The 12,115-nt window shown below is 52.4% G+C and overlaps 3 protein-coding genes across 3 annotated transcripts; 1 reads left to right on the top strand and 2 right to left on the bottom strand.

Annotated features, from left to right (window-relative positions):
- The first annotated feature begins 1,153 nt into the window (after positions 1–1,153).
- BO95DRAFT_19190 (uncharacterized protein) lies at positions 1,154–3,289 on the top strand. Its single transcript, XM_025580955.1, has one exon. It carries the CDS (start codon positions 1,256–1,258, stop codon positions 2,984–2,986), a length of 1,731 nt encoding a protein of 576 aa, XP_025436871.1. The 5' UTR covers positions 1,154–1,255; the 3' UTR covers positions 2,987–3,289.
- A 1,925-nt stretch (positions 3,290–5,214) lies between these two features.
- On the bottom strand, positions 5,215–8,347 carry BO95DRAFT_19125 (threonine/serine exporter family protein). The gene is made up of 2 exons (XM_025580949.1): positions 8,267–8,347; positions 5,215–8,201 (listed from the first exon to the last, which is right to left on the bottom strand). The coding sequence occupies exon 2, from the start codon at positions 7,948–7,950 to the stop codon at positions 5,350–5,352; it is 2,601 nt and encodes an 866-aa protein (XP_025436870.1). The 5' UTR covers positions 7,951–8,201; positions 8,267–8,347; the 3' UTR covers positions 5,215–5,349.
- A 2,713-nt stretch (positions 8,348–11,060) lies between these two features.
- On the bottom strand, positions 11,061–11,822 carry BO95DRAFT_19160 (uncharacterized protein). The gene has a single exon (XM_025580953.1). It carries the CDS (start codon positions 11,694–11,696, stop codon positions 11,142–11,144), a length of 555 nt encoding a protein of 184 aa, XP_025436869.1. The 5' UTR covers positions 11,697–11,822; the 3' UTR covers positions 11,061–11,141.
- Between the last annotated feature and the right edge of the window lie 293 nt (positions 11,823–12,115).

The raw sequence follows: 12,115 nt of genomic DNA, 5'->3' as shown, positions 1-12,115 counted from the left end.
GCCTTGTCGCTCTACTTCAACCAGATCCCTTTTCACCCTTGGCCTCTTTTCCAAAGGCCTAATTCCCGCCTATCTCTTATACCTCACCTAATTCTTTTCTTCCATCTGCTAGACTTTTAATTTGCGTGTTCTGCCTGACCTTGCTTTGTGTTCGCCTTCCATTCGATTTGAGCGGGAGAGGTATCTTGCACCGTCTGTCTGCCTGAGGCACCAGAACCATCTTGCTTCCCGATTAGGCGCGCCAGGAAAGCCACGGAAAACGAAACAGAAAAAAAAGCAAAAAAAAACAGGGCGGCCAAAACACGCGCCGAGAGCCGAAGAAACGAATCAATCACACCCGGCGTTGAGACTCGTTTCCCTCACTTCATCCTCTCACTTTTCCTTCTCTCTTTCCACCGTCCCAAGTGCGCGGAATCCTTATCAACCCCAGAAAACACAAAAAAGAAAAAAGTGTCAGTGAGAAAAGGGATTGAAAGAAAAGTTTAAAGATAAATTTGGAGAAACTGAGAAGAAGCCCGCCCTTAATCATCCATCTATCGATCTCCCCTTGACAAGAACCCAAAAAGTCTTTGCTTGCATCCCTTACTTCCCATCTCGTCACCATCGCATCGCTGTGTTTGTGTTGCGAAGGATTCGGACGGACAGTGCAGGCTTGAGTTTTCTCTTCATTACATCGTTGTGTCGAGCTTTATTTTTCCACGCCTACTAGGGAGTTGCAGAGCATCTCCCGTCTGTTCACCATCATCGGTCTTTTAATCGCAGACATATCCTTCACCTCCACCGTTGCTTGAGCCGACTACTCTTTTGCTCCGGTCGCGTCTACCTTCGCCTCTCTCTTGGTCACCCTATTAAGCCACCAGCATTGATCATTCGACGCTGACGTCTGGTTCTTATCTTCTTGTACACCTGATTCCTAATCGCTCTTTGCCGTCTGGTGCCATTCCACCAAGGCGCGTCGACTTGCATATCTTCCTGTATCTTGCAGGTAAGCTGGCGTTGAGGCAGTCGCTCACAGCATTCGGCTGACTGTTACGAAAGCTCGCATCGGTCATTGATCCTGAAACTGTGGAGCATTATTACCATTCATTGCCCTTCGATCATCCAGTCTCGGTTTATCTGTGCGTCTCGTCATTGCCGAAGCCTCTTAATCCTTTAATACGCTAAGGCTACTCTGCGTTGCTGATTCACCAGCACTCCCTTTTCTTCGTCTTTTGCACATATATTATTGTACACTTCACCATCTACAATCACGAGTATGGACGCTGGCGGTCTTGCTCAAATGAGCTACAACTCTTCTTTCAATAATGGCGGTTCCCTCGGGGTTCCTGGGGCCAGCTTCGGCTCTCGGCGGAAGGGTTCCCATATCAAGCGACTAAGCGTCCCCCCGCCGCACATCGCGACTATTGACGAATCTCAGCCTTCTGCACCCGTCCCCACGCCACGCACTAGCCGTTCTCATCTTTTGGCGGGGCTGAGGACCGCACCGAAGTCCGCGACCGTGCCGTCTGCAGTCCAACGCCAGCAGCACCTGGGTTACGAAGGCGATCGGTATGGCAATTCTTCGAATCGCGCTACGGAGCGTGTCCCTCAAACCGCTATGGGAACCGGTTTCCCACGCCACTCACTAGCCACAAACCAGAATGTGGACATGAACACGGGTCGTCCTATGTATACTTTGCCGGAGCAGGTGCTCGCACCTCCGGCTATAGACATCGCTGGCGATATGCCAATGGACGATAACCTGTACGCGGAGTTGATGTCGACCAACCTTTTTCTTGCGGCCCAGCAACAGCGCCTGCAACAGCAATTGATTAGTGTGACTGCAGCAGCCCAGCAGTTCCAGGGCATGACCTTGGGTGGACCCATGGCTCAGCAGCAACAGGAATACCCTGCGCTTTCGGTCCCCAGCATGGGCTTCTATCAGCAACAGCTTCAGCAGGGTGTGCAGCCGATCGTGCAGCCGGTGCCAGGTCAGCCTGGTCTCTTCTCGGTCTACAATCCTCTTACCGGCCAGCAAAACTTCATCTATGACAATACTTTCCAGCAGGAAAGCTCCACTACTCCGTACCACGAGGAGGAGCCTTCGTTCCCATCCGTGCAAGTGCCCACTTTTAGAGCAGAGGTTTCTCCTCCCGAGTCTCACCAGTCCCCTGTCAGCATCGGTGAGCCCGTGTCTCCTCCGCGGTCGAGCCCGTCGCCGCCTCTGGATGTTGCTCCTCTGCCCCCGCCTCCAATCAACGCTTTCCGTCGGGGACACAAGAAGAGCTCTTCTTTCAGCCCTGCCCTGAAGCTGCCCATTGACACCATCAAAGCCAACAGCCAGATGGTGGCGCCTGGTCCTAAGACTGCTGCCTTGCCTCAGACTCCTGCGACGGGAACTTTTGGCCCTGGTCAAGCTCGTGCAGGTGAACATCCCACTCGTCAACCTCGCGGCCCTCCTTCTCTGGAAGAGCTGGTTGCGAAGCCCACTTCCAAGTTCGAAGGCAGCAAGAACTTTGCCACACGTCAGCGACGTCGGGCCGTCCACAACTTGGTGCGCGCCGGCATTGAGCGCCGCGGTGACACCCGGAGCTTCGGCTGCCATAGCAGTGGCGGTACGAATACTCCCGCCAGTGAGAAGGAGTTCACTTTCTCCGATGGAGATGATGCCACTGTGCGTAGTGGTAGTCTTTCCAGCAAGCCCAGCTTGGGTAGCCTCCGCGCAGCTGCCAACGGTGCAATCGGTTCCGAGAGGAAGGAAAGGTCTTCTCGGGAGCGCAGATCGCAGGATAGCCCCTACAACACGACCCCCATCAGTGAGGATGGTGGGTTCTTTGGAGGAAAGTTCGCGGACGTTCGAGCGGATCAGGGCTCTCGAACGGGCTCCCCATCGGTTGCTGCTGTCGTCGCTGGCCAGAAGACGGTAGCTCAGGGTCAGGAACGGCGCAAGACCCCTATGCTTGTGCTGTCCAGCGCTGAGAAGCGTAAGACCCCCACCATCATGTAATGTGAACGCCGTACATAATGTGACTTGAAACGCGCTACGGGATGTGCCAAGCTTGGATGATTTCTTTATTTCTTACTTCTGGGGTGTTTTTGAAGCATTTTGATTCTACTATTTCCTGGTTCCGAAGACAAGATGCTTAATTTTGTGATGTCAATGCAAGGCAGACTTGGTCCGGAGCGATCTTCTGTCTATGTTCCTTTCTCTCTGTGCCTGGACACACGATTGGGCTCTGCGAGATGGTTGGTTAGTCGGTTTGGCTGGCTCAACACCTCACCTCGCAACCCCACATATGAAAATGTGACTTATGTTATCCTTTTTTTTTCTCGATCATTCCTTTTCTCCACTTTCTACAACTTGAACAAATTGATGAAGCTCCTCAAGCGGGCTGATTGACACATTAGCAATGCGTTGCCTTTCTATCACATCTTTTTCCTTGAGCGTGGAATTTCCCAAACCCCGGTCTAGACCCCAGGTTCTCTTCTGGGAACTGAACCTGGGGGGGTCGAAGCCCGGCTACATCTGGTTATGTAGCCTTTCTGGCCTAGAAAATCAAATAGTAGAGTGTTGGTTACAATAGGACGAGAAGCAGTCACATCCTCAAGCGCGTATGCATTTTTTACACTTTCAAGTCGTATGCTACCGGCTTGAACGATATCGCCTTGGTATGGATGCTGAAACTATGTCTCCTACCAATCACTACCTATCAAGCCTGTTACGAACTAGAATCAACACCAGACTAGCCAACTTAATACGGAGGATTTCAACCCAGCGACCCCCTTCGATATAGATATGCTAGACCATGCATGCAAACTCAATTCCGAGCTAGAGACCACTTAACGTAATGAAAACAATCAGCCAAAGAAAGGCCTTGATCTAAGAAGCGAATCCACACACCGTACCGTGCCAATTAGTTCATGGTCCTGCCGGAAGTGTCATGAGTACGAAGACCGGCCAGGCCGCCCGGTTCCAGGTTCCGATTCAAACTGACCTTTCTCGCCTATCGCCGAGCCTATCGCCGAGCCAGCCAGCCAGCCAGCTTACTTGGGTGTTTCGGGATAACGGCTGACGAATGATACTCTGCCGTCATACTTGGTTTGGTCGAGCAGTGTTTCGGTACAGGATGCCTCCTCCTCCTCCTTGGACCTTATTACTTTCTTTCTTTGGTTGGAAAGGTGGTAGGGGGAGGGGGCATCGATCGAGTCAGTCATACTTGCTACGTGGACTAGGATGAAAGAACCGGGGTGGAATGGTAAGGTAGGTACAGAACCTAGGCTCGGTGTGTGTACAGTACACGGTTGCTGGATGGAGGGCGGGGCGGGCTAACTTAGATGTTGCGGCTGCAATGGCTTGGCTTGGCTTGGCTTGCTTGTCTACTGGGTTGGTTCATACCGCATCGCATATCCCTGCTTCTGCGCTGCGTGGGTTCGGGGTTTAGAAGGACACCACCGGGGTGGGGGTGGGGGTGGCGGGGGGTTCGATGTTCGTGGGCACGGCACTAGACCATCTCTGTGCTGTACTGTATGCGATGAGGTGTGGTTGTTGATGGAGGACTCTGGGTTGTGGTGTCATCGAGTAACTAAGACTACCTAGGTAGGTACCTTACCTCTCTTCTCTATTTGAGTGGTGGGTCCGCGGGAGGTAGGCAGGGAGAGGTGAAGGAAGGAGAAGAGCGTTGCGCCTCCCCCCCCCCCCCCTCCCTCGTCCCGAGATGGCAGGAGCGATCTTCTCCCGCTGGACGCAGGGATACTTGCATGTTATGCTGATGGGATGAGAAGCCGCTGGTCTACTTCTAGAGAGTCAGAAGAGGGCATCCCAACGGTATTCTATTGTATGCAGCTCGTGGCATAAGTGTCCCGACAGTATCCCTGGGAAAATCTTACATCTATAATTGAACTAGGCACGGATACTGATAAGATCTAGGCCGATTTGGGTATCGAGGTAAACGTCAAGCGCGGTTGAGACGAGGTATTACCGTAGTAAAGATCAAGACTAGAGACTACCGTTCATATATAATCTCATCATTGCTAAGTACTACCCAGAGTAGATCACAGACACAGACTGTAACAAGAAAAGAAAAGAAAACCAAAGAGTGAGTTTATCGACATGTGCAAGAATCTCAGAAACAGCAGGATAGGAAATCACAGGGCATGGGAAAAAGAGAGGGTGGTCGGAGCCAACACTATATAGATAGGATCAAGCAAGATATCACCCCAAACGGTTCACGCTGAAACAACTCGACAGACTCGCTTCGTGACGGCAATGCTAGACAAGAACACAGAAGAAAAACCAGCGTACGCTTGACGTATATAGGTGCGAAAGAACGCGGTATAAATAGGATGGAAGTCACGAACTTTGCAAGTTCCTTAGAAACTGAAGAGTCCGCTTCGCTTCTTACCCAATGGGTAAACGACCAAAGCAGCCAAAAATAGACCGACGGTGAAGCCTACTGCCACCTGGATCATGCCATACCCGATGTCCAGAACGATTCCGTGGGACTGGGTGTCATACTCGGGCTTGGTCATGTTCTGAGCCGCATCAACGAAGCCCTGTGTTCCGTTGGACACTGGGGAGTACGGAGACGGCACCGTCGTGATCTGTTCCGCTGCGGCAATACCAGAGATCAGAGAACCGCTGGCTGCGAGGCCCGACGGCACCAATACAAAAATCGCAGGCAGCATCGCCGCGGCTGCAAAGCCATGTCGCAGTCGACTGTAGAGATTCCCCATCACACCGACCACAAACGCTCCCAGAGCGTTGGACACTTGGGTGCTGGTGGAGAATCGCTTGGTGCCAAAGTAGGTGGTCACGAACCCCGTGAATGCGATGGCCAGCATCATCGGCATCTGTCGCCACTTCGCTTGGTTGATCACAGCGAGACAGAATGTGAAAAGGATAACGAAGGGAAAGCGTCCCACGTACTCGTTGGTGATGGGACTCGGGGGGCAGGTGTATTCGGAGGAGGCATCGGCGTCGAGAAGACCGTACACCGCAGTGCCGATTGTGATGCCGAACCCAAGAAATAAAGAGTATATAATGGCATACACCATGCGGACGGAGCCGGCCACAATACTGCGGGACTGTAGTTCCAAACTGGCACACAGTACCATATAGCCTGGTAAAATCAACGCAATTGATGACTGGGCCAGAGCCGAGAAACAGAACAGTCGCCCATCTCCATGGCGAATGCTGCCAAAAGCCCGTGCCAGAAAGGAAGTCAGAACAGCCGCTGATATCTCGAAGACGTTTTGATAGAGGTTTGAACGTGGAGATAGCACAAGTTGCAGGGTCCCCAAGAGGCATCCAAGCAGAAACGCGATCGGCATATCGATGGGTCGCGCACTGAATGCAAAGGGGCCAACGCAGGCGCTAGCACAGCCATGCAACAGAATCAGAAGCCAGACAGGGTATTTGTTCTTCATTTTCATAATCTCGTCCAGCCGTTGAATAGCCTCCTCCACCCCGATCACGTCGTGTATCACCTCCTTGTAAATAAGGTGTACATCGGACAACTTGCCCAAGTCAACACCTTGAGGCGCCCGCACCACTTTCACCTCCGTCGTATGGGTGGCAGCGTCGTCAAAGGAGATGATCATGCATCCCGGAAAATAGAGAAACTGGCCGTCGATTTCCAACACCCGTGCCGTCATCCTCATATACTCCTCTAACCTATGCGTTGGTGCCCCATACTTCATCAAAGCCCGACAGAGGCGAATGCAATACCGCTGCCGCGAGAGAAGCTCAGCGATGTGCACTGTAATCCGGATCTCATCCTCAAGCTGTGGCTTGCCCATTCGCTTAGGCGCACCTGGTATCGCACCACTGCTCCGTGAGCGCTTGAGCATCGCGATAGGGGAGCTAGATGAGTTCTTGGCGGTGGAACCAGCTAGAGACAGACTAGACTGGCTCGGCGATTTTTCGTACCATTTCCTCGGGCGTTGGGACTTCCAACTTGGATCAGGAGACAGCCCTCTACCACTGATTTCCCCGGCGCTACTTCGGCGAGAACGTCCATGACGTCCGATAGAATAGTGACCATCCGAATGCTCGTGAAGCTTCAGCAGAGATGAGAGAATCCCACTCCGATACTGAGAAGGCCGTTCGACATAATTTTCGGAATCCCTGTCTTCGAGGGGAGTAACCTGTCCAGAGCGAAACCCTGGCGACGGGGCTTGAAGCCGGGTCAGAAAGTTGAAATCCTTTAGAGTCATTTGTTGCACTAGTTTGTGAGCTTCAGAAGAACGCGTGGAGTGTCGACCGTTTAGGGGGCCAACTTCATCGTCGTCTGAATAGTCGTCGAAATTTTTCTCGGTCAGGCTGATCATGGGAATTTCATCTCCAAGCTCAGCGGGCGGCACCACCTCGGAGGGAGTCGAGTCTATGGATGACGGCAGACTGCTCCGACGGCTTGGCCTAGGAGAATTAGGAGAACGACTGAGTAAGGTGGCCAATCGCTGGGCCCTCTCTTGCGCAGAGTGGATAGCTCTCCCCTTCTCATTTCTGACTTCATCATCACCATAAATCTCCGGCGAGCTAGCCCTTGAGTGGATAGTTAGGCCCGTGACACCGACTGGTGAGCCAGGGCTGATATCGATCAAGGGCACTGATTGGGGGCTGGCAGTGACCTTGTCGGCGACTGGAATGCGAGCTGTGGGTAACGGTCTTTGGGGCAATGATGAACCCCTTCCATCAAGCCGGGTCTCTGACGTCGATCCGAAAGAACTGTCGCCAAGACCAGCTTCGCTGACAGTAAATTTGACGCGATTCGCGGTTTTGGGATTTCTAGCATTCCGGAATCTACCCTGGGCGCCGCTAGGGTCCGCTGCACTCTCTTGAAGCCTCTCATTGGGGATCGAGAGAGAGGATATACGCGGCCCTTGAGAGGATCTGCCTGTCCTTCCGGACAGATCAGTAAGGCTTCGGGGCCTTGAAGAGGAAATAGGGAGATCAAAGTAACCACCAGCCATTCCCGTGTGCTTTACGTGACTGGACAGAGTGCCTTCTGAACAAGCGGAATTTCTGTACTTTTCTGTGTTACCCTGCTGGTGTTTTTTTAGTACTTCCGAAATATTCCACTTATTGGTTTCTGTGCCCCGTACTCTGCACACAGACCTTGTTTGAGAGATGCACTATTTCTAGTTCTGAAGGCGAAATCTGATCTTGTAGCCCCTCGAAGGCACAGCCCCGTGGCTAGCAAACCGTAGCTATATTCAGTAGCCTAGCAACCATGTCAGATCTGCGCGTTACATCACCAATGGGGCCTAACTACGAGCTGAAACTCACCTCGGAGGATTATGCCAAGCTGGAGGAATGAGGCGGGCAAAGACAGGACGATATGGTGGTTGCAAGGCTTCGCGTTCCAAGCCACCTCAAAAAAGCAGATAGTGGTCGCGACGGTAGGGTGCTTGGAAGGGATGAAGGGCCCGCCGTAAGGAATGAAGGCACGTCACGGACGCATATCCCGATTCGTTATGCTGGCCTGAAGGACTCCTCCAGAGAAATTCCGAACTTGCTGCAGGTGAAAGAGGAGGCAGGCGAAGGAAAAAAGGGGGAGGGGTGAAGAGATAGATAAGAGCTTGCACTGTACTAGCCGTGGCTACGATGAAGCTCGAGGGTATTATAATCAAGGTGGTGGGGAAGGCAAGTGCCAGAGACGTCCGATTTTCTGATGGACGAAAGCAGCCGAATCTTGGGATATGGGAGCTCCAGATAAAGGAAGGGAGGACCAATCACGGAACTCAAACCACACTGAGTATCATATGAAGAAATGGATGTGCGCGATCTGTCCTTGGCCCTGTGTAGCAGGATTTAAGGACTTTAAGGCCGTAGGAAGTAGAATGACTCAGGATACTCTCTCGCAATCTGGGGGTTTGACGTCTGGACAAAAGATGTCAGAGAAAGGGGAAGGAAAAGTTTTGTATCAACAGTAGCTTCAGCTGCGGAGCATCATCGCCACGCTGATGAATCATTGCATCGATTATCGCTGCAGGTCATGACAGTCCCGGACCAATGGATCAGCGTCTTCCGGGCCAGGCAAAAATGATTCAAAATAAGTCGAGCAAAAACAGGAGACAGATTCAAGGAAAGTCTCTTGAGCTGCACTAGGGAGAGTCCCAGCTCCAGGCCAGGTGCAGCCCCATAACCCTAAAGTCCGATAGCATGGAACCAACCGGATCGAAGAAGCGACGGGCATGTCAAGAGGTATAGACGATCACAGGAAATCAAAAAGGGTGACACCCAACCCCGTGGACTACAGCTGCGCTCAGGCATCTATCAGCAGGGCCGCGCCGGTCTTGCTACTATCTGGGACGCGACCACATTCATTGACGGAACTGGTTCCACGGGCTCCACGATTCGGTACCACTGTGGCTCATAAAGGAGTCACATTGGCTAGGACGGCTTCAGATGTACGGCGTCGAGGGGAATTGACTGCAAGAGTCCAAGACAGCTCATTAAATGGGCTATTGTCTCACAAGTCTGGAGACTCCGGTTCTAACGATGACGACAGTGTTTTTCTCGGCCTGCGTTGGATCTCGGCTGCTTTCACAGATAGTCGTGCAGTCGAGAATCTGCATCGGTATTTGGCTTCTACTGTTTCATCTGAGTCGCGTAAAGACTAGGCAGACTGTCCACTAGTTTGTGGTCGATTCTTCGGGCCCCCACCGACAGAAGCGCCTGGATCCACGGTGCAGCCTTCTGGAACCTCTTGAGGAAAGTATAGAAGTCGATTGACGGGGCTGAGCCGATCGAGAGGTATGTTGATGGATGCGCGCGGTGGGTTCTGGTTTCACATCTATTTGTATTATCTGCCACTCCTGAACAGGTCGAGAGGCAAAACTGGAAACTCCCGGGGATGTGGGCCCGTTGCTGGGTCCGGAAAGAGGATCCCCCCATCCGCAACTAAAGATCAACGACGTTCGTCTACTTCTTCTAGTGCCCGAACCGGACCGTCAACAGTCATTCAGGGACATCATCGGACCCATGGTCGGTCTGGACAAGTAGCCCGTGGTTCTTAATGCGGGAGGAGTGCATTGAGCCATTCCCGACCATCCTCCACGTCAGCCGGACGAATTTTTAATCGTTGACAGATGATGGATGGATGAATGAGCTTGCATTGGGGGCCGCATTCAACCATCTCAGTCGAGTATCACATCACATCGTAGTGCAGGATCTCGGCAGCGGCTCTAGTAAGGAGAGGGGGGGGAGAGAGAATCCATGGCAGATGACGAACTTCGAATTTATCACATGGCGAGACTCGATGCGGCGACCGAGTGGGACAGAGAGAACAGGGGATAATTGATGTTGGGACTGATGGAGTGATGTATGGAGAGGAGGAGTGTTGAAGTGAAGTTGAAGTTGAGGTAGAGGTTGGAGGAAATGGAGGAAATTTTGAAGGACTCAGCGGTGGGCGGCTTTCTGAACGGGACTGGGAAGTCCCTGTAGACTTCAATTTCAATCAATCTCAATCTCAATCTCAGTCACTTCCTCTTCTCTCTCCGCCATGCAATTCTTCTCTTTCCAATTGTCATCTTCCACGAATTGTTCTCAAGCATTATCACGGACCTGGATCTTCCACTAAAATCTACTAGAACTAACCCACATAGTATACACATACTATTTGTGGTTAGATTCCATGGGTAAGCTTTCTTCGAGCTCATTGCATCGCAGAATTAAGTGGTATAGGGGAATTGTCATGCACCTCTAACTAGTGAAAGAAGGAGTGTGGGGTAAAACGCGCGTTCGAGCAGTGGACGATCTGCAAGATATTCGACATGCAGCCAGCTACTTAGCTACCTGGCTCCGAAAATGCCTTGGATGGTTGGATCTCCCTTACTGTCATGGAGTATCCTTGCCCCCTCCCCCTCCCTCTTCCCCCCTGATCATCAATCAGAATGGGTCCTGGATCCTGGGGCTAATCACATCTCTGTATTGGGGTTTGCAATCCACAAGTGCAGATGCACGGTGCACTCAGGGGATCTACAATACCTACTTTTAGCGGCTCACCGGATTCGGCCGTACCGCATCACTCCCCGATTTTCGAGTGCCTCTGGTGTTTTTGCTTCAAGTTGAGGACAAAAGTTCCCGATACAGATGTCGCAAGAATCTTCATGTCTGTTTCCATCCTTCTGTTCTTCATATCACTTGCATCCAGGGACATTCACACTTGCCTACGTACACCGATCCGCCGGCTGCAGACAAGCTTCGACGTTGGAACTAAAAAGACGCCTCTGGCTCGACTCCTTGCTTGAGGCTTGCTTACCGGTCGGTGTGGCGATAATTTCGCCGACCCCCGGTCGGAACCCAATTGAGACAACTGGAATGGCACTTGAGAATTAACAGCTGGCTTGTTGGGATGCGCAGAGCTAGACTGGATGATTGAACATTGCCCCACTCCCAGCTGCAGTGTGGACTTGACATTCCATTCGTACTGCGAAAATAAATATAGAACACTCCCTGCGATGTCGACACACAATCCCCTGCCCCATCTTCGTTGTTTAGTGCTCCGCACTATCGGGAGAATTGGCAGAGCACGATCCATCACAAGAACCAGCTTGATCACTTCCACCATTCTTTGCTGTCCCGTACCTGCGTCGAGCTGCTTCCGAGCACCCTGGGCTTGTATGACGCGCCTATCCATGATGTCAGTGGGTTTTCGCATCTGGTAGATTGCGTGGCGCCAGGTCACACCGCGCACAGCCGAACCTGGTCTCATCTCTGTGCTCGGACGGTGGCTGGTAAGTCCGCTGCGTGCCTATCTAAAGCTACACTGACAGGTCGACTCTAGGAGCTTACTTACATCCATGTTGCAGCCATCGCCTATTCATTCCAACATGCCCGACAGAGTCCCAAGCTTCATGCGACCGGGCTTGTTCAACCCAGAGCGGGTTCGACTTCCCTCCCGTCCGACGCTGCGCAGTGCTGCCGAGGATGGCGGTGTCACCTGCATGAGCGCAAGGACCAATCTTTAATTCTGCAAACCGGAATGAGAGCGAAAGGCGTCACACCGGGGAGGCGATGCAGCCGTGCCGGCGGATGTAAGTCTCCTGTCATGGAGGTCTGCGCGCTGGCGGCTGCCACTGTGGGGAAGGCAGGGAGGTAGCTTGTGTCTGATTGTCAGTGCGATGGATAGTG

Source organism: Aspergillus brunneoviolaceus (genome assembly GCF_003184695.1).
Source record: "Aspergillus brunneoviolaceus CBS 621.78 unplaced genomic scaffold BO95scaffold_103, whole genome shotgun sequence".
NCBI classification, from domain to species: domain Eukaryota; kingdom Fungi; phylum Ascomycota; class Eurotiomycetes; order Eurotiales; family Aspergillaceae; genus Aspergillus; species Aspergillus brunneoviolaceus.
The sequence above is the reverse complement of the archived record's forward strand: the minus strand, read 5'-3'. Positions and strand labels throughout refer to the sequence as shown.